This window comes from Drosophila innubila (assembly GCF_004354385.1).
Source record: "Drosophila innubila isolate TH190305 chromosome 3L unlocalized genomic scaffold, UK_Dinn_1.0 0_D_3L, whole genome shotgun sequence".
NCBI classification, from domain to species: domain Eukaryota; kingdom Metazoa; phylum Arthropoda; class Insecta; order Diptera; family Drosophilidae; genus Drosophila; species Drosophila innubila.
The window spans coordinates 24454946-24478561 of NW_022995376.1; the positions used below are offsets into that span (position 1 = coordinate 24454946).

Consider the following 23616-nt stretch of genomic DNA (forward strand, 5'->3'; position numbering starts at 1 on the left):
CACACACACACATACACAGATACTCGCACATTGAAATTACATTTCCGGCTTTTTGGGGTGGCAGCGACATGCGGAAGCAGCGCGTCAATTTGGTCACCTTCATGGCTAAAATTATGACAGCTGCTGCTGGGAACTGAGTGGTTATTTTGGGGAATTGACAGGGAATAGGTATAAATACGCGATGTTGGCAGATGTCAGCGCTTAGTAGCACATTCAAATAGCAAATAGACAGAACAACTTGCAAAATGTGTCAACGATTTGGCATATATGTGACATTATTGGTAGTTTGCCTCACCAACTTGCAGGCGGCTGTCATACGTCCGGAGGAGCAACAGAAGATGGCAATGGAAGGCGTTAGCACCACAGTGGAGCCAGTGGAAAGCACCACAGTGTCAGCACAGAGTCGCGACAAGGATGCCACTGTGCAAATTGAAGAACATGAAATGTTTGCCAGTTTAGATCCTGCACCCGGCACAATTGAAGGTGATCTCAGTGTGCGTCTGGACGAGCAGCCACATCAGCAGAAGTCGGCCAAGTTGCTGCTGCTGAGCACACCAGCTAAACGACCTGCTGAAGTGGAACAGCAGCTGGAGGAGCAGGATGAGAGCGAGACCGCAAATGCTGGGAGTGCTGAGGCCAACGTGACGACCACAACGGAGCAGGAGCAGGAGCAACAAGATAACGCCACAACCATGGAGTACACTGAGACAACAACAACAGCAAGCACAACAACAACAACAGCTACAACAGCGGCGACAACAAAACTGTTTGCCATCAATGCGACAATATCCTCGAAGGACTCGACGGAGCCAAACGTTGCCGTTGCCTTTGCCACAGACAATGCCACAATTGCGATTGGCGAACAGCCGCAGCCAGCTGGCAATAACAATGTGGCTATTGAGCTGGCCCTCACCGAACCGGAGGCAGAGTACGTGCTGCTTGATCTGGCATCCGTCTCATCCTCATCCTTATCCTCATCGGCCACACATGATGAACTGCAGCTGGGCAGCTTCACACACATTGACAGCGATGCCCATTTGCAGCCAGTGGTGCATTCTGTGGAAATCGTGCCCACCCGCTTTGATGATCCCCTGATTGTCAATTATGTGCACAATTTCCGCTGATTTCCCCCACTTTCTCTTCACCAGCCAAATCCCAAAAGGACACATCACATCGCTGTGGCCACAAGTTAAAGTTTGTTTTTATGTTTTAACCACAAGCATCTTAAAATGCATTCAACGAATTATATTTAAGCAATTTACAATAAATACAATCCAATTTTATAATAATACAACATTTTTTGGAAAGGATATAGCTGAGAGCCCGACTTTAGAAATACATGTTACATGCTTTAAGGAGCTTGTATTGCTGGAAAAATTAAAACAGCCATTACTGCCGTGCTGTTTAATTTGGTTGCTCGATTTCTTATAGTCTCTGAGATCTATTTGTTCATACAGATGCTGATCAAGAATATATGTACTTTGTACTCTTAAAAAAAATCCAACTTATAAAATTAAGATAATTTACCTTACTTATTTTCTTCTTGAATAAGACCATTTTAAAACCAATTTACTAAATCTAAAAATATTTATCTAAATAATTACAGTTCTTATTCTTATACGTTCTTATATAAATTTTTTTAATATTTTGATGGTTTCACAGCTTCAAGGCAAGAAAAACATCTTTAAAAAATATTTATAAAACAATTAAAACAAAATTAAAAATATTATAATTTTAAAACATGCCTTAATTTTCAATTTGTTGATTTGAGTATTTAAAAATATTTATTTGTATATTTATGTCTTTTGTCTTGAAAATACTCGAGTATCTTAACTTTTTAATATGAACTTAATCTTATTTGAAATGTTTTTATCAGGTGTGTTCCAGAAATCTTTAGAGTTTTAGAAGAGACAACAACCGTGTCAGAGATTTCGTTTTTCGAACATATTTTCAAAGTCAAAAAAATCGGCTTACTTCCAGTTGCAACAAAAATTTTAGGTTGAGGAATATTTTATATAACTAACAAAATTATAAATAATGTATTTTATGCCTTTTTATTCAATTTAAAAATTAATTTAATTCAATTCAATAAATATTTAATTTTGTCAAATTTCTCAAAATTTTTTTAGACATGAATGCAATGCTTGCTTGTTTTTATGAACCCTAACAATTGCTTTTGGGTTGCTTTGGTGCTGTTAGAGATTTGTAAAACACCTATGTATAACTGAGAAGTGTTTTCTAACTTTACGAAAATTATGTTTTCGACGCATTTTTAAGCACAAGTTTTTTAGTTCAGAGATTAAAATCTTGATTTTAGCACCCTTTTTTTAAGCGTAGTGTCGGAAGTGCCTTCTTTTCTCTGTTTCATATATTCCTAGAAATACAATATACTTTTTAACTTATTTTCAAAGACAAACAGTTCTGAAACAAAGATATAGATTCGAGGATACTATCACATAAAGTTAATAACCAGTTAATATATTTTTCGAATAGATTGTTCGATAACAAAAACAAATACTTTAATGAAATTATAAATGAATTACATATGCTAAAATGTTAACAGTTAAATAGTATGGATCCATTGTCCTACCAACGCCGCTCCACGTGCGTTGTGTAGACGAATCCACGGCGAGGTGCCTGAATAAGGGGTTGGGAGCGTAGGGGAATGGCCACGGGGAGTCCATTAGTTGCCGGTGTTCTGGCAACGAGAACAGCTGGTCCCAGGTTGGCGGTGATTACAACACTTTCCGCATCTGGTTCGTCCTTGGATCCTGGCTCCGGTGTAGGCATCAATGGATTTGTGCTGACACCACAAACTGGATGATTTTCATTTCCCTCAGCGGCTTGAAATGGATCTGCATTTGAAGAATCTAACTTCTGTTGTTGTTGCTGCTCCCGCTGCTGCTGCTGCTGCTGCTGGTCGAGATTGAGCTCTGTGGGCAGTAGAAAAGCGCGACTTGGTCGATAGCCGGCTGCTGGATACGGCGCCTTTTCATAGGCGCGTCCAGAGCGAAATTCAACTAGAGGAGTGGCAGTTGTTGTCGTGACATCCAGATTATCCAATGTGGTTGTTTGCACTGTTGTTGTGCTCAAGTCAAGTGACTCCGTTGTGCTCGTAATGGCATCATCCACTGGCATCTCTGTGGTTGTTGTAACTTGATCGGCACCGAATCCTGATCCTTCCTCGCCAGGTAGCCAGAAGGCGCGTCCCTGCGGTCTATAACCAGCAGCCGGATATGGCGTGGGCTTCAGCTCTTTGACCTCCGCCTGTTGCACATCATCCTCCTGCACACTGGCCGCATAACGATTAATCCGTATCTGACGCGCCTCAGCGATTCCAGATGCCCAAAGGCACAAAACGATAGCGAATATCCACTGCATTCTGTATGCTAATATATCTAAGTCGCCCGATATATTTCAACTGATTCGGGCACCGGATGCGTCTGCTGTTTTTATACAATGTTCTCGGACTGTCTAAGGTCTTGGTGGGGGAAGTCTCAGCCAATAAAAGCGAGAGTCGTTCCGTTCCAAGTGGAGAAGTCATATCGAGATATATAGATATTTATATATATAAATACATATATTACATTTAAATGCGGGTGTATAGATGAGACATCATTAGGCGCACGGTTATCACATTTAATGATTTATTTTATATTTTCATACCCTGGAATTTATCATAAATGGGCAAATTAGGGTATTATAGTTTTGTGGAAATTTGTGTAACATACACAAAAAGTGGCAGTGTTGTTATATTCTTCAGCGGCTTTAACAGAAAAATCGACTAGGACCTGTCCTTTTTTCGAATACATAAATTTCAGGGATTAAAAGAGTAAGCGAAACCAAAATTGTATCCCAAACTCCATATATCCTGAAAAATGTAAAAGATTACGCAGTTGAAAACAGGAAATCAGCATTGCCGCCATCTACCGGCCACAGATTGAATGCATATTTTTTAATATATTATTTTAAAACTAAACAAAGGGTATATTGTAAGCAAGCACACTCGACTGCATTTTCAACTTATTCTATGTGTATATTTTGTAGTTGTTTTATTTTTGGTATTTGCCACCTTATCCACGTCCACCACGTCCAAATCGTAGTCATGCTTTATGGAAATAAAATGCGTTTCCTACGTGATAAGCAAGTTAAAAGAGCAACAAACCAAGCAGTCTAAACAACATTATTGACAACTTGGCCACATCAATTGAAAGCGAAAACTTGTTGTCAATTGCATTATGTCTCTCGGTTATATGCACGTATTTTGAGTGTTAGAATTTTTATTAAACACTTATAATCGATATTTATGCGATCAACGACTGGGAAGGGAGGTGACCGTCAAGGGCACATAAATATGACTAACTAACCATTGTGTCACATCAAGTCACGTCCTCACTTAAAATTACTTCAAACTAAGTATTTAATTCGATTTTTTTTCAAATATATATTGGGCCTATCTCAATAAAACAATCAACGCTAGTATAATTTTTTACTGAAAGAATGATTTGTTCAACTAAAAATAAACCCCAACAAAACAGATTACGAATTACTGATAAATTAATGGCAAATAACTGCAATCGTAAAAAATTAAAAAACTTTTTTCAACTCAAAAATAGATTACTGTACAATTTCTATAATGCGGACAACCCGAAACTCAAATATATTTTATAAAATATTTAGTTGTTTTTTAAATTCGATCACTTAAACGTTTTTGTATGTGCAGTAAACGGGAATTATATAGTCTTGGCGTATTTTCCATTGTTTTGAGAACTTTGGGTCGCAGTTTTGCCGCGGTGGGGTTATTCGGCAGGTTTTTTAGCCAGTAATGCCATTTTACTCCTGATGGATCAGTAATCCGGCTACTTTTTTCACCGTCCATACACAACAACTATATGATAACAGTCCGTTATCATACTATTTGGTCAAAACTTTAAAGTGCCTGCAATAGAATTTGGGTAAAAGCTTATCCTTAAGTTTGGTTAAGATATCAAAAAAATCAAAAAGTTTTTTATACTAGAGGTTAACTTGAACCTGACTGTTCCTATGGCAGTTTGGTTAAGATCGCTAAAGAAAAAAAAAATTGTTGATACTAAATGTTAATTTGAGCCGGATTGTTTCTATGGCAGCTATATGATAAAGTCATCCGATTTAACCCAATTTAGGTTGTAGCATATGGTTAAAAAGACCCAATCTTCGAGTGATGAGTGATGAGATGTGTGAACTTTGACTTCGAATTTCGGAAAACGTCGTCTTAAAATTGTCTCAGCTATGTGTGAAAACTTCAGCATCCTAGGTCTAATAGTTTGGGCGGCGCAATGATCATGGGTCAGTGAGTGATTGAGTCAGGACAAAGAGTTTTAAATATATATAGATTAAATCAAAATCTAAATTATTTTTAAAAGAGCAAACCACAGTTTTATACTTTGAAGTTTAATCATGGAAAAGAATGTTTAAATAAAAGCTTTGACATATTTAAAAATTTAAAAATAAAGCATTACTAATGTTTATGGTACCTCCAATATACTTTTAATTATATCCGCCAAAGTCTGATAATAATTGAAATATATTCAGACAGCAGCAAAGAAATGTGCAGGAAATACTTATCATTAAAGGCTTATCTTATCTCCTATCTCTTTGTCTTGCAATTTTACCGTTAAGTTTAATGCTCCAATCAATTGCGGTTTGATCAGTTTAGTCTATGTTCAACTGTTGAATTGGAAGGAACATTCAAATAATAAAATAAGATTCTTAATATGAATAACAATGATCGAAATATTCAATGGGATGATGATAATGAATCATTTGTTACCTGCGACGATTATTCGGTAAGTTAAGTGAATTCAATAAGTGTTGACTCATAAAACTCAATAGAATTCATTCCTACTCCAGTGGGTTGAATTTGACAGTCTGTGTGGATCATATTGCGTCAGAGACCTTAAGCAAATAATGGATGTAAAGGATAAACTGTCAGAAATCGAAATAAAGCTATCAGATTACAGTCAGAAAGCTCTAGACAAGAACAATTTGATAGCGTCGTTAGGAAAGAAAATTGACAAATTGATAGCAGATCAAGAGACATATATTGATCGAATTGCGTCATACAAAGAAACGATTAAGTTTCAAAATGAACATCCAAAAGCGAAATTTGATGATTTTAAAACTCAAGAGAAAGATGGTCTATTAAACAAAATGATCAAAACTAAAGACGAATTAATAGATGCACTAAAGGAAACAATAGATTTATTGAAGTGCAATAAAGTTCTGAATGATAATCTTAATTTATCAATGAAAGCCAAAATTGATAAGCTGATGGAAGAGCAAACAGCTGCTAACGAGAATAAGCTTAAAAAAGATGATGAGATAGTGCAGTTAAAATCTAAAGTGCTGTCCGATGAGATTAAACTGAAAGAAAATATTGCACTTATAAATGATATTCAATCTCAATTAAAATCACTAGAATATAATACCAAGAAAACGGAACAAATGAACGCTAATTTAAGCTTACAAGTAATAGAAAAAGAAAGTGAATTAAAAGATAAGAACAAGAAACTTGAACAGTGGGAGAACGAAATACTGATTACAATACCCAATGGAACCATAAATAAACTAATGCATGTGCCAGGCCTTGAACCATTTGAACCCGTTCTGGCTGATACTATTGCTGGACCAGGTTGGATTGTCATTCAGCGTCGATTTGATCACAGTGTCGACTTCGATCGGAGTTTCGCTGACTATCAACATGGATTTGGCGATACGAAAGGTGAATTTTGGCTCGGCTTAGAAAAGATTCATAGAATCACAATTCAAAAGCAACATGAATTACTTGTAAACAAAATACTTCATAACGGTGAAAACTTTTGGGAACGTTATGACAACTTCGTTCTTGGCAGTGAAGAGGAGGGATATCAGATAAAATCCCTCGGTAAACATAATGAACAATTTAACCCGTTCCGTATGGAACTAAGGCGACCCTTCCCTATCGGAACTGTATTTAACAATGGTTGGTGGTTATCCGAAGATGGAGGGGATTTTAGGTGAGTAATATAAATGCTAAATGTATTTAAAAATTCTCTTAAGCATTTTTTTTATCGTTTTAGTAATCTGAATAGCTATAAATTCTTCAGAAAGTACAGTAATCACAAGGTGTGCTCGCTTGTAAAGTCTGTTGAAATGTTAATATTTCCAAAGTGAAGATATAAATATATTATATATACTAAAATATATAAAAAATTAAATACAATAAAAAGAATTTTTGAAAATACTTTCGGTGTCTGCTCAAGATTTATTGAGTCATTAGAAATCCGAAGCTACTCTCAAGTTATTCCACAACTTATGCTCGCTTCGCTCGCGGATTCAAAGGGTATTTTATCTTATATTTTTTTTTTTGAATTAACTTTGTCAACGTATAATTTTAATAATTCGGACACTATTTATTTCGGACAACCCGATAATTCAGAATCCGGTCACATTGTATGAAACAAAAGAATAAAAGTAGCTAACATATGTGCTAGGGAAGGCAATTCAACTGCAGTAAACGGGAATTATATAGTCTTGGCGTATTTTTTATTCTTTTCAGAACTATTGGCTGGTTCTTTAATCAGTAATTCCTTTTTTTACTCCTGAAAGAAAAATAATTAGTACCTGCTGTGACATGATACCTTTTAAACAAATAAGCTTTTTTACCGTTCGTACGAAACAATTATTATCCGTTGACATACTATTTGATCAAAATTTTACATTTTTGTTGTTCTAGGAAATTTTTTTCTGAATGTAGGAACTAGTAACAAGTTTATAACATCTTTTGTAAAAAAAAGCGAAGAAAAAAAATTAAAATCGCGGTGCTCGCTGTATTAATTTTTCTGATATTTGACCTTGCAAAAATCCATAGATTTAAAGAAGAAGAAATAAAGCTAGATTTGAGCACAATCTACGAGTATGGTTGAGATAGATCTAAAACTAACAAAGTTTATCATACTAAGTAATTTTCTCAATGTGTGAACTTTAATCCCGAATTTGACCTCCATGTAATTAGAACTTCGCAAAACGACCCCGTATTGCACGATAAAATTATCTCAGCTATGTTGTGTGAAAATTTCAGCCTCCTCAGTCAGTCAGTGAGTGAGTCAGGACAAAGAGTTTTACATATATCGATTGAATCAAGATTTAATTAATTTTCACATGAGCAAACCAGTTTAATTCCCTGGATTAAGATTTTTATTCATGGAAGATAATGTTAATATAAATTATTTGGCATATTAAAAAATTAAAAAGAAAACATTACTAATAATCATGGAACCTCCAATATATTTTTACTTATATTAGCCAAGTCTGATAATAATTGAATAGATTAAGACTGCCACAAAGAAAAGTGCAGCAAATAATTTTATATAAACGCTTAACTTATCTTTTTAAAGTTTGGTTTAATGATCTAATAATTAAGAGTTTGATCATTTAAGTCTTTGTTTAACTGTTGAATTGGAAGGAGCATTCCAGGTCTAGTAAGACCATCAAATTAAAATACTTTAAATAAATAAAATAAAACTAAATATTCAAAAGGAACATAAAACTCAAAAATATTTATTCCTATTCAAGTGTGCTGGGTTTGACAGTCTGTGTGGATCATTATGCGTGAAAGCCGTAAAGCAATTGTAAACAATTAGTCGTGACAAGGGGGGAAATTGAAGTATTCACAAATATGATTCAAATGAAAGACAATCAAATAATGGATGTAAGGGATAAACTGTCAGAAATGGAAATAAAGCTATCAGTTTACTGTCAGAAAACTCTAGATAAGGACAATTTGATAGGGTCGCTAAGAAGGAAAATTGACAAATTGAAAGTCGATCAAGAGATATATAGTGATTGAATTGAGACATATAAAGAAACAATTAAGATCAAAAATGAAAAAATATTGATGATGCAAACACAAGCGAAATTTGATAATTCAAAAATTCAAGAGGAAGCTAGTCTATTTAAGGAAAAGATCAAAACTAAAGACGAATTAATAAAAGCACTAAAGGAATCAATCGATTTGTTGAAGTGCAATAAAGTTCTCAATGATAATCTCAATTCAATGAAAGCAAATATAGATAAGGTGATAAAACAACAAACAGCTGCTAACGAGGATCAGCGAAAATAAGATGATGAGATAGTACTCTTAAAATCTAAAGTACTAATGAGATTCAATTCAATTAAAATCACTAGAATATAGTACAAAGAAAACGGACCAAATGAACGCTTATTTGAATTTACAAGTAATGGAAAAATAACGTGATTTAAAAGATTAAAACAAGAAACTTGAACAGTGGGAGAACGAAATAATGATTACAATACCCAATGGAACCATAAATAAACTAATGCATGTGCCAGGCCTTGAACCATTTGAATCCGTTTTGGCTGATACTTTTGCTGGACCAGGTTGGATTGTCATTCAGCGTCGAATTAATCAGTATTATCCCCACAATCAGAGATCCCTTCACTATCGAAATGGTTTTAAAGATAAGACAGGTGCATTTTTTCTTGGCTTATAAAAGATTCATAGAATTACAACTTTTAAGCAACATGAATTATTTCTGAACATAATACCTAATGACGGTCGAAGCTTTTGGGAACGTTATGACAACTTCGTTCTTGGCGGTGAAGAGGAGGGATATCAGAAAAAGTCTCTCAGTAAACATAATAAAAAAAAATGAAACCAGTTCCATATGGATCTAAAAACCTTCCCTATCGAAGCTGCATTTAGTGGCCTTAATTTTAAGAAGATGATTTCATGTAAGTATTAACATGGCAAAGTGAAATTTTTTTATTCATCCGAGTAAATATGAATTCTTCAGAAAGAACTTTTATTACAGAGGGTTCTTGCTTGTAAAGTCTGTAGAATAATTATTATTTCCAAAGTGAAGAAATAAATATATAATCACTTAAAAATATAAACAATTAAATACAATAAGAAGAATTGTTGAAAATACTTTCTATTTTAGCTTGAGAGTTATCATGTTATTAGAAATCCGAAGGGACTCTCAAATCATTCCACAATGTATGTATAGTTAACCGCTCCGGTTTTGGATTGATTAATGGCGGAACTATAAATTCGAGCTTCCAGCTCTTCTGTTAGTTCTTTCAGGTCACGTCTTTAGCTCATAAAGCCGCCTCGATTGGCCGACAAGTCCGACAGACAATAGTGTGTGCCGCCGACGTCAGAGCGTGCGCCAAAAAAGGATGCCCAAGCATGGATGGAGCATGCGATGCGTCGCACACTAAACAGCCCAACAATTGGAGGCACTTTCAATGCTGTCCTAGGTATAAATACGCCTCGCTGGACTGCCAAGTACAACAGTCGTCGGCTTCAGTCTCCTAGACAACATCTCAAAAACCATTCCCATCGATATGGCCAAGTTCCAAGTTCTGCTCGTGATCGCGGTCTGCGTTTTGGCCATCGCCCAGGCTCAGCAGCTGCAGCGTCAGCGTTCGTCGTCACAACGTTTGAGCCGTGGACGTTCCCGGTACTTTGCTCGCCAGGAGCTGGCGGCAGATGCAGATGCCGCCGCCGTCACGCCATATCCGTCGGCCGATGAGCTGAAGCCGGAGGTGCCATTCGATGAGGCAGCCGCTCCTGCCGCCGTGGAGCCCACACCGGATGCTGTCTACGGACCCCCAGATGCTGTGCCAGCTCCCAACAATGTGCCCGATGAGGTCTACGGTCCACCCGATGTCACCGGCAACGATCTGCCCGCTTCCGCCGATGTGCCTGCCGAGCAAGCGCGCCTTGTGGCTGCCAGGCGGCAAGCTGCCAAGCTGCGTCGCGTCCAGCCGGCTGCCTATCGCCGTGTCGCCTCCGCTGTGGCACGTCCGGCCAAGCTCAGCGCTGCGAGACGTTTCTGAATTCATATACAATTCATTTGCTTGCGAGCTGCCTAAATTTGGCAGTCGCATAGCTAGATGATTAACAGGTACAGACCCCTAAAACCCATGACGATTCCAATGACGACATGCACACAAATACTATAACAATACACTCACACAAGTACACAACACAAATATTAATATTGATTGTACGAAATTGCAAATAAAATGTTTGGCAATCATAACAAAAGTTCTCTCTATGGCTGCATTCCGGCATTCCGTCCATCTCCCTGTCTGTCTCTCCCTCTGTCCGTCATGTAAATCACAGCGAGTTTGACTCTGGCTGCTCCCAAATGATTTTGGGTCCATTGTTTTATGCCGCTGCCAAAACCGGTTGGAGAACGTACGCGTGCGCGTCATAAAACAAGATATTGATGACGAACCTCCCCAACAAGATTACAGCTGAGCTTGGGTATCTCCCTGACCGCAAGTAAACAAGAATTGCCAATTATTTCAGCTCAAAGTCGCAGCTGGAATACCCTAAAAGAGTTTTTAGTTATTAAAGATACTCGCAATTTTCACATAACATTCGTTTAGCCAAGATACTTATCAATGCCTGTTCCGATTTTCAACTTTGGAAAGTTTTATTCTGAAAATTTGCATTCAGTTGGTTAATTCTGATTAGTGGTTAAGTCTGATAAAGTGTTTAAAAATCTTTTCTTAAATATTTAGCGTTAGTTTGACGTGAAAAATACATTTCATCAGGGACCATAACTGTTATGAGGAATCTCCAAAAAAATCACTTCTAATGGTTATTTTAAGACTTTTATTTTATAAATACAAATTAATAGTTACTTTTATTGAAAAAAAAATTGGAATTAATCATTTTTTTTTATTTTTATTTTATCAGTATTTTATAAGTCTTTCAAGTCTTTTGTGATGAATAAAATAAAAGTCTGTAAAGACTTTTATTTCTGATTTTAAAATTTTAAAAGTCTCAAAAGACTTTTATTTTTGATGAATAAAATAAAAGTCTTTAAAGACTTTTGTCATATGAAAACTTTTGAATAAAAGTCTTTGTGAATATCTCCGCTTATAATCAATATAAAATTTTCAATGATATACAAGATATAAAAATAACAAAAATTTTGGTACATTCAAAACAAAAATTAAACTTCTCCTTATGGTTGATTTTTTATGTTGCTATTTTGAACAATAATCATTATTTTCAGTCCCTGCATTTTATGAAATCCTATAAAAATGAAAACGAAAAACGGAAGAAGCCTGATTATATATAAAACATTAGTGTATTATATATATTTTTGCTTTTGTAAATCACAATTTAACTGGTTTCTAATTGATTGTATTGTACTTTTAAAATACTTTTGTATCTATGTAAAAAATATAATAAATATTTAATTTATAAAGAATACTATTCCAACTTAAAATTCTAATTCCAATTAAGTAAATTTCAATCTAAGAAACAAATAAGTAAATAAAAATAACAGGCGTTTTGCCATTATAATATTCTTTAGTAACTGAAATATATTTTTAAGTTTTTAATGTATTTGTTTTTTTTGTTTCGTAAAATAAGTTTAAATCTCCGAAATATTTTTGTGTCTTAATAATATATTTTTGGGAATGACAGATTCTTATCAAATACTGTAAATTTTGCCAGAAAGCAAACTCAAACACACAATGCTAATACCCCAACATTACACAACACAAATACGTGATAATCAATGTGAAAATTACAGGAGAGGAGGGGCCTGGTATATACACTCGTATGCAAATACATTTGCAAATTGGAAATTTAAAATAAGCAAACAAACCGAATAGCGGTGAAGATGTTTAATAATCTACGGGGTCAGCGAGGGTTTCCGTCAATTTGATAAGCCCGACAACTGGATTATCGTTTCCCATTGGCCATGCCTCCGTCTTCCACTTCGTCTTTGTCTTCGTCTCAGACTCTGTCTCAGTTTGACTGAACTGAGTCAGTTAAACGCTTGCTGAACAGCATCTGGCAGCTTATTTAAATAATTGTGAAAGCTTTCAGCTCTCAGTCTCAGTGTCAGAGCCAACGAGTAAGAAGCCAACAGCTGTGCAACGTGTCGGGTGATAAAAGTGAAATTTTGCAAATACAAATTTAAATCGTACAATGTTGGGGAATTTGTGTATTTTAATGCTTGTCGCGTTAGTCGAACTGTCGCAGGCGCAGCGACCCTCATTTGCGGGCATGCGTCCGCCTGGAGGACTCAATCAAAAGGACAAATATCTGGGCACACAGAATACGGCGGTGGAGAACTTTTCCGGATTGAGCATTGCCAACCGTTTCGGCGAGGAGTCCGTGGCCCAACAGACGCCAACTATTAACCTGCCCTACGGCGCCTCACAAAAGCCACCAATTGGAGTACCTCTCGTCCTACCCATCAGTGCCTATGTGCCCGATCCAGTGCCAGCCGTACCCACATCAACCGCAAGCGTGGCCAATCGATTTGGTGGCAATGATGCCACTGTTCCACTCAGCGGTGACAGCTTCCGTCCCACTGTCAACACGCCCACGTTAAGTGCCGGCTCTCCTGTTGTTTCCAATGCATTGCCCATCGATGCACATGGCGATCGGGATTATGTGAATCATCTCAGCACACTGCCCGAGGATAATCGTCCTTTCTGGTTCCTCAACTATCAGGCAATCGAAGCGTTGAGAAACAGCACCAGACCTAATGTAAATGCACTCGAGAATCGGGGATCTTTCTTTGCTGGCTAAAACTTGCTTTAAGAACTTAACTCTTTATATCATGAACTATGTTAAACACAATCAAACACATTCATTCACTTATACGAAAGTGTAGTCTGGGAAAAAATAGTGGAATTACACAAAAAACGTGAGTTATCCCATGTGATTTTTCGTGGGATGTGATTGCGATAACGATTCGGTGAATAATTAAGAAATAGTATTTTAATAAATACAACAAGAGCTTAAAGTGACTCACTAAAATACGTAACGAGTATTTGTAAATAATATTTATTTATAATAAAAACTTTTGCTATTAACTAGCAACAATTTAAACCTGTTTTAGACTTTATTAATTTGAATAAAATATATAATAGAGAAAGAGCAATTTTTGAAAAAGTGTAGATTTTCTCTTGATAAAAGTTTAATAGTACGAGTATCTCTCCAAAAAACGCTTTTGATTAAAGCAAGTCATAAATAAATAATTAGATACAATTTTCTTACAAATCTCATGGTTTCAACGGCCTTATTAACATTTGCACAGATTTAATGAAATTTCCTTTATTTCCCCACGATTTGAGTCCCCAGAAAAGATATTCCTCATTATCAATCATTTTTTCTGAGTATTTGCCATTAAGATTACTGCAAATGACAAAAGAGAGTGCTTAGTTTGGAACGATTCTGATGCAATATATAATATTATGTAAGTGCTTACCAGCTGGGAGTTGCTTGTTCTAGCCACCACCATCCACATTTGTAACTCTTCTTACCAATGGCAAACAGTCTGTTTTCACTTAATCGCATCATATCATTGGCATTTCCACTATATTTGCCCAGTGATTTTAGCAGATATTTTTCATCTTTACTGCCGACTACAAAGTTATCATATTTTGCAAAATGAGTTTTACCATCAAAGCCAACAATGTGAATATATAATTCATGTCGTTGATGCGATGTTATTTTATGGATCCGTTCTAGACCAAGCCAAAAGTCGTCCTTGATTTTGCCAAAGCCATCATAGTAATCCGTCAAATCTGTTTCAAAATCAGTACTACCATTGAATCGACGTTGTATTACGATCCAACCTGGCCCAGCTATTTTGTTCTCCAGAACAGGTTCAAAGGGTTTTAACTTGGGTACATGCATCGACAAAGTTGTTCCACCATATTCCATTTTAATATAGATTGTGTTTTTTATTTTCATGACGACTTCACGGAACACGTTGTTCTTTTTGATTAAGGCCGCATTTTGCTTAATTGTATCATTGTACATTTGAAGCGTTTGTTTTTTCAGTTTTAACTGAGCTTTTAATTTTTTAATTTCCTCATCTTTGCTTTTGAGACTTATTTGTTCTTTATCATCTTTCAGCTGTTCTAACATGTTGTCAGTTTTCTTATTTAATGAGTCATTGTCATTATTATTATTAGCATTTTTAGTTGATTCAATGGACAACTTTAACGCTTCAATTAGATCATCCTTGAATTTTAGTTTGTCCTTATACAGATTCTCCTTATCGTCATAAAGTGATGCTTTCATTTCCAGCTCCGATACTTTTGCTTTTAGATCATTCATTTGACAATGCATTTCATAATTTGTTTCGAGATAATTTATAGGACCCTGTTGATTATCGTAGTGATCCCACTGTTAAATGAATTTGTAACTAATTTTAGAAACACATATAGGTTTTTAATGGTACTCACAAAATTGTCTTCCGAAATATTAGCTTCTAAATTTTCAGCAAATTCAATATTTAACTTTTTACCATCCATTCTTGCACAAATGTTTTTATTTCACGACTCAACCGAAACTAAACTGAGTCACAGAATTTGCATGCTTTTTTATATTGGGTGACCAATTGTTTTTATCTTTAAACTTTGAACTGATAAGAAATACTACGTAAAATACAAAAAAAAGCCCCAAATTGTTATCTATTTTGCATTTATATCGTTTAGGCATTTAATTCAATGATAATTTATTTTTATTATCTATTTCTATTTGACACCAAACCTACACAGTAACTGTGCATTTATAAACTTTTTAAACAATATTATTTTTTATTATAAATCTTTTGTAATGTATTTATAATTATTTGTAAAGTCTTAGAACTCCCCTCAATTGCAGTTAATAAGATGATCCAACAAAAGTGTTCAAAATAAATATTTCGTTTAAACGGCTTCGTCACACAACATTACCGTAGGTCTGGGCACCCTGTATTTTAATTAATTTATAATAATAGCACAATGAATCGTTAAAATATTAATGGTTCAATTGAAAAATGCAAATTAAGTCACAAGCTAACCTTCAAGTTGGTTATTAAGGTACTAAAACTAGTTGGGTTATCCCGGTTAATAATGAGAAAAGTAAAATGTTAGCACAAAGGGATTCAACTTTAAAGCTCTAAGCACTTCGTATAAAATGCAATGAAAATACAATTTTATTTTCAAGTTTATAGACCGACTTAATATATAAATAAATAAAGTAATATGTTAAAGTCTTTAAGAAAATAAAAGGTAAACAACAAAAAATAAGTTACTTAGGATCAGAATAATAAAACTATTCAAGAATCCTTTAATTTACTGTGTCCATTATTCGATCACGATGAAATTTTAAGGAAAATAATGAACCTAGTTGACTACTTTGTAGTCTCTAGCTCTTATAAACTCTGAGAATAACCCACTGGAAGATAGACCTACATGGGCAAATCAACTGATACAGAATAAATTTATATGACTTTCATTGCCTTTCATATGTTATAAATCTGAGCAAAGTTGTTATACCCCTTATGATCTTTTCAGTGTGCAGAGTACAAAAACAATTTATAAATACTACAAGCAAAAAGAACGCACTCTAAGGCAAAAAATGCAATCAAAAGGAGCTAAGAAAAGGACACTCTACAACTCCAATCCAATGGTTGCAAATGGATTTAAACAATGCAAAGTGCTGGGCTAAAAGGAGTTTGGCCTTAGCTCCACTTGAACGGCTTCTTAGTGGCGAATGATTTGTCGACGAAGAAAGAAAAGTGACAGGGAGAATCAATAAACTAGGACGGAGCAGTAGAATCAATATACAAGCTATGTTTAACGTTATTTAATAGACAAAAAGAATATAAGGCTAAGCATAATCAATAACAATTCATCAATCCATCAATATATGAGCTTTCTACCAGGCCAGCTGCTGTGGAGCTGCATAGGCCACAGCGTAGGGCTGCTGGGCACCCACATAATAGAATTGAGGAGTCGGAACAGCAGCAGCAACTGGAACAGGAGCAACAGGAGCAACAGCAGCGGGAACCTCAACGGGCAACTCCTCCAGGCGCGCAATGCGTTGACGCTTGGATTGTGCCTTTGGTTTAACCAGTTGCAGCTTGGCCAATCTCTGGCGACTGCTGCGGAGTCGAGCTGGAGCAGCAGCTGCAGGCGTTGTCAGCTCCAATGAGTTCTCATCCAATTCCTCGGCATCAGCAACAGTCTCCGGCTCGACTTCTGGCTGAAAGCTATTCACTGCTGGCTCCTCCTCCACTGGCAGCTCATCCAGATCCGTTGATGGCGGTGGTCCGTAGATGAGCGCTGGCTCCTCAGGCTTCAACTCTTCAGCTGAGGGATATGGAGTTGGTGGCACTTCCTGTCTGGCAAGCAGCTGACGTTGTCGCTGGTAACGCAGACGACGAGGCGCCTCAGCTCCCGTTTGGGCCATCAATATGGCCAGGAGCAGCATGGAACCGATGAGCTGATAACGTGCCATGATCGTATAACTTGTTGTGACGCTTTGTTGCCTTTCCTATATGGAGCTTGTACTTTTATACTCATAGTTGGCCCCGTGGCCCCACGGCTATGGCGATTCTAGACCAAACTGGCAACGTAACGCATATAAAGCAGTCAATAATTTGATAGCCCCAACCAAAAACAAAAAAATAAGACAAACAAAAAAACCATTGACCTGCATGACAAACAGGCGCCGCACAGTGCATCAAATACAAATTAACATTAAAAAAAACCAATCGCTTAATAAGGTTATCGTCATTTCACAGAGGTCGAACACTTCTAGGAACATACCAATAAGTTGTTGTCTTAACAAAAGTTAGATCAAAAATTTGTAATTATATTCTTATTAAATAAAATTATATTATTCAATGAGTAATTAATAAATCTTTTTTTGTCATGTCAAATGGACTTTAATCTTAAGTCGAAATAAATATTTTAAAGAAACTTGGCAATAATAACAATAACATAAACAAACAATAATAAATCTTTAGGTCTTAATCGCAATAGTTACACATAGTTCTAAAATCAAGATTTTGGTCTCAAAACTAAGAATTTTGCTCTAAAAAATGCGTCGAGAACATAAAATTCTTAGATTAAGAAAACACCTCTCGGTTTTAAGAACATGTCAAATAATACCATGTTCTTATTTTAAGAATAAATGTTGTTAAAATTAAAATAAAATATTAAAAATGATTTTTAAATTCATAGCTATTTTGTTTTATATACATTTTATTCTGACTTGATAACTTTATAAATGTTATTTTACTTTGTAACCGACGCCTACTGCTTCACAACTGAAGCGGTTTCTCTAACCAGAGCACCAAGGGGGCCACTTTTTGTTCCATATGAAATAGTACATACTTAATAAATTACTCAAAACTAATGACTATCATTGAAGAAAAACTTTAAAAATCAGAAATTTAAAAATCATAGCGGAAAAGCTACCTTGTAAAATAATAAAGATTTTGGTGTGCACTTATTTTCTTTAGGACAATTATAATTTGGTGTTTTATTATTTAAAATAAAAATAATAATAATCATTTTTTATGGTCGTTGGTAAGCTCTATTCGGAATTTTGAACCAAACGTAAAAAGTTGAATTTAAAACAACGACACTCATAATATTTATATTTTTTTAAATCTATACAAGAAATTAAGCATTTAAAAAACTTTCAATAAAATGAGAATTTACGCCCAAATCTGCTCAAATACTTTGCAGTTGTTAATCGAAACGTGTTAATTGATTTTGTCACAGTGTATTGGTACACACAATTTAACAATATAACAAAAGATCGGGGTATATTCGTTAAATGCAAAGCATTTGAATCACTGTGCGTATGGAGTTCAGAGTTAAGTGCCCAAGCGAATTAATGGTCAATGGTTATGGGTTATACATGGGCCCTTGACTAAATATTGTCACGTAGATGGTGATCGAATGTGGATAGATACGATATAATCACAAGAGTGTCCCTCGCCGTGCCATTTATGAATGCCAAAATGTTGTGTATAAAAGCTGAACGATTTTCAGTGGATATCAACATTCTAACACCATTCAGCAATCCAGCAACATGGCTTTCAAATTCACCAGCTCTCTGCTCATCCTGGCTGCCATTGCAGCCATGACTTTGGCGGAACCGGCACATCTGCGCAATCGCTCGTCTCGATTCCGATTGGCTCGCCAGGAGGCTGCACCACCGGCGCCAGTGGATCCCTCCCTGGACATTGCTCCCACGCCAGCATCAGCGCCTTATCCGCCTGCTGGTGTTACGCCAGCAATTCCCTTTGATCTGCCCACTGAGACAGAGACTGAAGCCCAACCAGACCTGACCTATGGCCCTCCTGCAGAGCCCGATAACACCTATGGTCCACCAGCCGAGCCTGATAATACCTATGGACCACCAGCCGAGCCCGACAATACCTATGGACCACCAGCTGACACTGCAGCTGATCAGGATCTGCCTCCAGTCGACACCGATCCAGCATCCGAGCCCATCCCAGCTAGCCTGATTCAACCTCGCAATGGACGCCTGCGCTTCCGTCGCCCCGTCCCAGAGAAATTGCGCTCTACTCAGATCAGACGCTCCAAGCCCATTTTAGTCTATACCATCTAAGGATCACATTGTTGAGAATGTTTATACGATTAACCGAGTTATCACGATAAGAATTGTTGTTATTATTAAATAAAATTTTAAAATATTGTTGTTGAAAACTACATCGAAAACATTTTAATTTAATTGGAAGAAAACATTATTGTACAAATTATTTTATTAGTTAGTTTTATTTATCACGAAACTGATGTTGAATATTAAATAAAAAACATTTTTGGTTGGTACTTCAAGAAATTGTCTCTTTTTTAAGAAATTGTTCTTCGTCTTTTAGATTATTGACTAATTATTAATTAATATTATTGATTATTGATTTTATTGAATGCACAGACTAAAACGTAAATGATAGGATGTTAAAATATTAGACTTTTTAGAATTAGAAATAAAGTATTGTTTTTTAACCAGAATATAAAATATATTTAGAATAGTATTAACCTATAACACAAGGTATTGGTCGCATTCAGCAGATAAGATCAAGTATCACAAAAATTGTATGCTACTGATACTTCCTGGTGAACGCCTTAATACATTTATCTGCCAACAGCTGATAATCGAAATATCGGTAATATAGGATATGAGCAGAGCAAATAGGAAATTAAATAAAAACTCTCTAATTAATTATAATAAATTGTATGTAATTGAAAAACTGCTGCTGCATTTACACATTGATAACAAAGAAAACTTTCGATAATCATTTCATGTAAATAAAAATGTCTGACGGAAGCGGAAATGTAGCACAAAGTAGCAGTCCTTATTTATGATACATGCTCAGGTATGAAACATACACAAATTTTGTTATCATGATACGGTATCAGTGCCGTTCACCAGATGTATCATAGGTATCACAAAAATAATCAATGAGCAAACTTGTCTGGGGAATGCGAATATTGATTAAACATGTCAACAGCGGAGTCTATTTAGCCCTGTTCGTCTGTCTGTATAAACGCATTGATCTCAAAAATTATTATTTTATGTTTTGGATCGGACCACTGTATCGTACAGCTGCCATTGGACCAATCAGTAAAAAATCTAGTTTTATACGGTTGCCCATCTAGCGATTATTATTATTGGATTATTGAACTACCTATTATTTCGACTTTGACAGCTCAAATGAAATTGGCAGCAAATATATAGTAAAAGGATTGCGGTTTACGAAATGGTTAAGTTTACGATCGAAGAAAATTGGGAAATACTGAAAACTTACTTCCAAAGTGGTGAGTCAGGAATCAGGAGCCGCCGTAACCGACAATGGTGAACGATATTAGCGATGCGATTTAACACCGTTGGACTATTTTTTGTGGGGTGCCGTCAAGGATAAGTGCCATCCAGAGACGATTGACGACCTAAAGCACGAGATTGAATTGACGCCATTGAGCACCATACTATAGAAAATGTGCTGAAAAATTGGGTCGATCTGACGATCCTTTAATAGATTAAAAGAGTTATACTTTAAGAAAATTCTAATTTAAAATACAATACTGTTTGTGAGTTAGGTCCTTCATAAGAGTAGCATAATTGGATAGTTAAAAAGGTACTTAAATGAAATTAATATTTAATGCTAATTGTTTTAGTTTGACCTAGAGGAGAATTATATCTAATACAGAGGGCAATCCTCCTAACACGTTCATCCAAGGCCAGTGGATATGAATATAAAAGCCATCAAATAAAATTATGAATAGCCAAGAACCCATCGATTTCGATTACCAGCTAAAGCCCACTGGAATCGCCGTCGACGGCGTGTTAATGAGTAGTCCGGAGAGAGACGACACATGGCACTGTTAGCATTGGCCGCTAAAATTGGGAAAAGGGTCACGTAGTCAGCATTAAAACAGAAATCAAAAGCCGACTCGATCGGGGCAACATAATCAAAGCCGTGCCGAGCGAACGGGATAAGCAACAACATACATATTTTGTTGGCCAGGCCTAAAACTGAAATCGAAAGTGACAAGCATAAATTATAAACAAAGATCTCCAGTCTCCGGTCAGCTATAAATAAGCGGAGCGATTGGGCAACTCAGAACACAAACCAATCAGACTTCAACATGATTAAAGCTACTTCTGCCATTCTCCTACTTGGCTTTGCCGTTTTGGCCAGCTCGGAGCCACTGCGTCAACGATTCGTACCACGTCGTGGACTGGCGCGTCAGGAACTGGCAGCGCCTCCGAGTCCAGCACCTACAGGCTATCCGGAGGCGGGCATCACGCCTGACGTTCCCTTTGACCTGCCCAGCTCAACTGCACAGCCGGAAGTGAATTATTTGCCACCGGATAATACATACGGGCCACCAGACAGCGTATACGGTCCACCTACAAGTGCGGATGAGGCGGTTGACACAGCACAGCCAGATGCTGAGCTGGAAACAGAGTCAGAACCAGAGCAACCAATTGAAACAGACGACATATCAGTCCCAGAATATGAGACACCCGGAGAAGCCAAGCAACAGCCAGCGGAGGAGCAGGAGGAAGATGTGCTGGTAGAAGTATCTGAAGACGGCACTGTCATTGCCGTTTCCACAACACTCGATCAGCCGGAGGAGAATAAGTCGGCCCGATTCTATCAACGCTTTCCCCAAGGACGCCGTCGGCAGCAACCAGTTCCTCAGCGTCTGGTGCTACGTCGTAGTTGGTAAATCTCCAGCCCTTTCCATGTAAATGCTATTAATAAAGTTTGGTCACTAAATCTTTGGTTTACACGTGATTGTGGTTTACTCATCGCTTTTGGGCACGTAACCTCTTGGGATTGCCGTATAAGTCATCGCGGCGTTGCCAATTGGCCTCGTCGGAATTTTGGTCACTTGGATAGTTTGCATGAAGGTTGACTATGAGTACGAGTATTTAAAGACGACAATGGGCTGACAAAGACATCAGTTCATGTTTGCACAGCAAAATGTTTGGAGCTTGCGGTTTATTGGCGGCCCTTTGTGTGGTGCTTAGCTCTCTGGATGCTAGTGAGGCGTCTGGTTTACGTTTTCCGGGACCTGTTCTACAACGGCAGGAGGCAGCACCTTATCCACCTGCTGGCTTGACTCCTGATCCTCCATTTGAATTGCCCACGGAACAAGAGGCAAACTTTCCTCAACCAGATTTGACTTATGGGCCACCAGAAGAGCAACCGGAGTTGACTTATGGGCCACCAGAGGAGGAACCGGAGCTGATTTATGGACCACCTGATGAAGTCTACGGCCCACCTGACGATACCTATGGCCCACCTGCCGTAGAAGACCTTCCGGATCAGACATATGGTCCACCAGCTAATGACGATGCCAACAGTTCGCCTCAAAGTGCAGCAACCATAAGCCTGGCTAGCTTACGACCACAGGCACAGCTTGTACTTCCCCTGATTCAACGATTCACCGCCTTCCGTCAGCTCCTTCGCCCAGCTCAGTCACAACGCAGACCGGCCAAGTTGACTGCTCGTCCACAGCGAAGACCCGCTAAAGTAGTTACAGGAAACAAAGCGGCTTTTCCCGCAACTCAATTGACTCTGCCATTTGTAGAACGTCGCATTCCCTTCAGAGCCCAGCGTCTAATTTTAAATGCCCCATTGAACAGAAGACCCGCCAAACTCACCGCAAATTCATCAGGCAGCACACTTGCACAGCTAACACCAGTTATTCGCAGACCTATATTTTCGGGTGGTCGTATTATTGCCTATTCTGACAAAGCGCAGAATTGGTAAATTAGTTTCACACTTGTAAATATGAAATTAATAAAAAGTATTCCGACTAGAACTTAATTTTGTTTTGAACGGCGTTGCAACCAGGCCGAAAAACTAACCGGTAATTTGAACGTCTGGCAACCTTTAAAAAGGATCCAGATAATTTTTCAGTTTAGCCCCTTTTCCAAGAAGGATTTTGTTTGGGATTTTGTTAATGATAAGAATTTAGAACTATTACAATCTTAGCAAACGTTTTTTTTTTTTTTTAACAATTTTGTCGAGTTTCGTATTTTTATTAGAATTAAATTAACAATCACTGTTATAAACATTAACATAACATAAATCTATCGATTTCAGCGCGAGCAATTCCAGTTAAGCCAGTGCTGTCATATCGTCAATGGCCTGTATATCATTTGGCGCCAGTTCAAAAAATTTACACAATAAAAAAAAAATTATTGGCAAGATTTTGAGAGCCGTGGCAACTGCCCAGAAATTTGGGAATAGGCGATACGTTAAA

At 37.0% G+C, this 23616-nt stretch overlaps 10 protein-coding genes across 12 annotated transcripts; 7 read left to right on the plus strand and 3 right to left on the minus strand.

Moving 5' to 3' along the window:
• Positions 1-148: 148 nt before the first annotated feature.
• Positions 149-1289, plus strand: LOC117787887. The gene has a single exon (XM_034626513.1). The coding sequence runs from the start codon at positions 246-248 to the stop codon at positions 1122-1124; it is 879 nt and encodes a 292-aa protein (XP_034482404.1). The 5' UTR covers positions 149-245; the 3' UTR covers positions 1125-1289.
• Positions 1290-2479: 1190 nt separating this feature from the next.
• Positions 2480-3402, minus strand: LOC117787686 (bromodomain and WD repeat-containing DDB_G0285837). The gene has a single exon (XM_034626278.1). The coding sequence runs from the start codon at positions 3379-3381 to the stop codon at positions 2587-2589; it is 795 nt and encodes a 264-aa protein (XP_034482169.1). The 5' UTR covers positions 3382-3402; the 3' UTR covers positions 2480-2586.
• A 2306-nt stretch (positions 3403-5708) lies between these two features.
• LOC117787358 (angiopoietin-related protein 3-like) lies at positions 5709-7237 on the plus strand. 2 transcript variants are annotated; one of them, XM_034625862.1, is made up of 4 exons: positions 5709-5825; positions 5890-6010; positions 6062-7034; positions 7098-7237. In XM_034625862.1, exons 1-4 carry the CDS (start codon positions 5754-5756, stop codon positions 7189-7191), a joined length of 1260 nt encoding a protein of 419 aa, XP_034481753.1. In that variant the 5' UTR covers positions 5709-5753; the 3' UTR covers positions 7192-7237. The 2 variants fall into 2 exon arrangements, with proteins under 2 accessions (XP_034481753.1, XP_034481754.1); XM_034625863.1 differs by having other exon boundaries at positions 5716-5825; positions 5923-6010.
• Positions 7238-10179: 2942 nt separating this feature from the next.
• Positions 10180-11092, plus strand: LOC117787376. Its single transcript, XM_034625885.1, has one exon. The coding sequence runs from the start codon at positions 10387-10389 to the stop codon at positions 10879-10881; it is 495 nt and encodes a 164-aa protein (XP_034481776.1). The 5' UTR covers positions 10180-10386; the 3' UTR covers positions 10882-11092.
• A 1796-nt stretch (positions 11093-12888) lies between these two features.
• LOC117788565 lies at positions 12889-13912 on the plus strand. The gene has a single exon (XM_034627352.1). The coding sequence runs from the start codon at positions 13001-13003 to the stop codon at positions 13607-13609; it is 609 nt and encodes a 202-aa protein (XP_034483243.1). The 5' UTR covers positions 12889-13000; the 3' UTR covers positions 13610-13912.
• Positions 13913-14031: 119 nt separating this feature from the next.
• On the minus strand, positions 14032-15378 carry LOC117788564 (fibroleukin-like). 2 transcript variants are annotated; one of them, XM_034627350.1, is made up of 3 exons: positions 15277-15378; positions 14292-15217; positions 14032-14218 (listed from the first exon to the last, which is right to left on the minus strand). In XM_034627350.1, exons 1-3 carry the CDS (start codon positions 15343-15345, stop codon positions 14086-14088), a joined length of 1128 nt encoding a protein of 375 aa, XP_034483241.1. In that variant the 5' UTR covers positions 15346-15378; the 3' UTR covers positions 14032-14085. The 2 variants fall into 2 exon arrangements, with proteins under 2 accessions (XP_034483241.1, XP_034483242.1); XM_034627351.1 differs by having other exon boundaries at positions 14292-15193; positions 15277-15364.
• A 1270-nt stretch (positions 15379-16648) lies between these two features.
• On the minus strand, positions 16649-17326 carry LOC117787864. The gene has a single exon (XM_034626484.1). The coding sequence runs from the start codon at positions 17315-17317 to the stop codon at positions 16736-16738; it is 582 nt and encodes a 193-aa protein (XP_034482375.1). The 5' UTR covers positions 17318-17326; the 3' UTR covers positions 16649-16735.
• Positions 17327-18889: 1563 nt separating this feature from the next.
• Positions 18890-19548, plus strand: LOC117788076 (vegetative cell wall protein gp1). Its single transcript, XM_034626741.1, has one exon. It carries the CDS (start codon positions 18905-18907, stop codon positions 19445-19447), a length of 543 nt encoding a protein of 180 aa, XP_034482632.1. The 5' UTR covers positions 18890-18904; the 3' UTR covers positions 19448-19548.
• Positions 19549-21482: 1934 nt separating this feature from the next.
• Positions 21483-22132, plus strand: LOC117788109. Its single transcript, XM_034626775.1, has one exon. It carries the CDS (start codon positions 21484-21486, stop codon positions 22069-22071), a length of 588 nt encoding a protein of 195 aa, XP_034482666.1. The 5' UTR covers position 21483; the 3' UTR covers positions 22072-22132.
• A 196-nt stretch (positions 22133-22328) lies between these two features.
• Positions 22329-23120, plus strand: LOC117788523 (pollen-specific leucine-rich repeat extensin-like protein 2). The gene has a single exon (XM_034627306.1). The coding sequence runs from the start codon at positions 22329-22331 to the stop codon at positions 23118-23120; it is 792 nt and encodes a 263-aa protein (XP_034483197.1).
• Positions 23121-23616: the final 496 nt, after the last annotated feature.

What these genes read in the sequence shown, in the direction of transcription:
- LOC117788564 (XM_034627350.1), bottom strand. Translation starts at nt 15,345, where the DNA reads ATGGATGGTAAAAAGTTAAATATTGAATTTGCTGAAAATTTAGAAGCT. An exon ending in ATATTTCGGAAGACAATTTT is followed by an intron (nt 15,218 to 15,276) that starts GTGAGTACCATT and finishes TTCATTTAACAG; the next exon opens with TGGGATCACTACGATAATCA. An exon ending in GAACAAGCAACTCCCAGCTG is followed by an intron (nt 14,219 to 14,291) that starts GTAAGCACTTAC and finishes TGTCATTTGCAG; the next exon opens with TAATCTTAATGGCAAATACT.
- LOC117787864 (XM_034626484.1), bottom strand. Translation starts at nt 17,317, where the DNA reads ATGGCACGTTATCAGCTCATCGGTTCCATGCTGCTCCTGGCCATATTG.
- LOC117787376 (XM_034625885.1), top strand. Translation starts at nt 10,387, where the DNA reads ATGGCCAAGTTCCAAGTTCTGCTCGTGATCGCGGTCTGCGTTTTGGCC.
- LOC117788565 (XM_034627352.1), top strand. Translation starts at nt 13,001, where the DNA reads ATGTTGGGGAATTTGTGTATTTTAATGCTTGTCGCGTTAGTCGAACTG.
- LOC117787686 (XM_034626278.1), bottom strand. Translation starts at nt 3,381, where the DNA reads ATGCAGTGGATATTCGCTATCGTTTTGTGCCTTTGGGCATCTGGAATC.
- LOC117788109 (XM_034626775.1), top strand. Translation starts at nt 21,484, where the DNA reads ATGATTAAAGCTACTTCTGCCATTCTCCTACTTGGCTTTGCCGTTTTG.
- LOC117787358 (XM_034625862.1), top strand. Translation starts at nt 5,754, where the DNA reads ATGAATAACAATGATCGAAATATTCAATGGGATGATGATAATGAATCA. An exon ending in TTACCTGCGACGATTATTCG is followed by an intron (nt 5,826 to 5,889) that starts GTAAGTTAAGTG and finishes TTCCTACTCCAG; the next exon opens with TGGGTTGAATTTGACAGTCT. An exon ending in AGATTACAGTCAGAAAGCTC is followed by an intron (nt 6,011 to 6,061) that starts TAGACAAGAACA and finishes TTGACAAATTGA; the next exon opens with TAGCAGATCAAGAGACATAT.
- LOC117788523 (XM_034627306.1), top strand. Translation starts at nt 22,329, where the DNA reads ATGTTTGGAGCTTGCGGTTTATTGGCGGCCCTTTGTGTGGTGCTTAGC.
- LOC117787887 (XM_034626513.1), top strand. Translation starts at nt 246, where the DNA reads ATGTGTCAACGATTTGGCATATATGTGACATTATTGGTAGTTTGCCTC.
- LOC117788076 (XM_034626741.1), top strand. Translation starts at nt 18,905, where the DNA reads ATGGCTTTCAAATTCACCAGCTCTCTGCTCATCCTGGCTGCCATTGCA.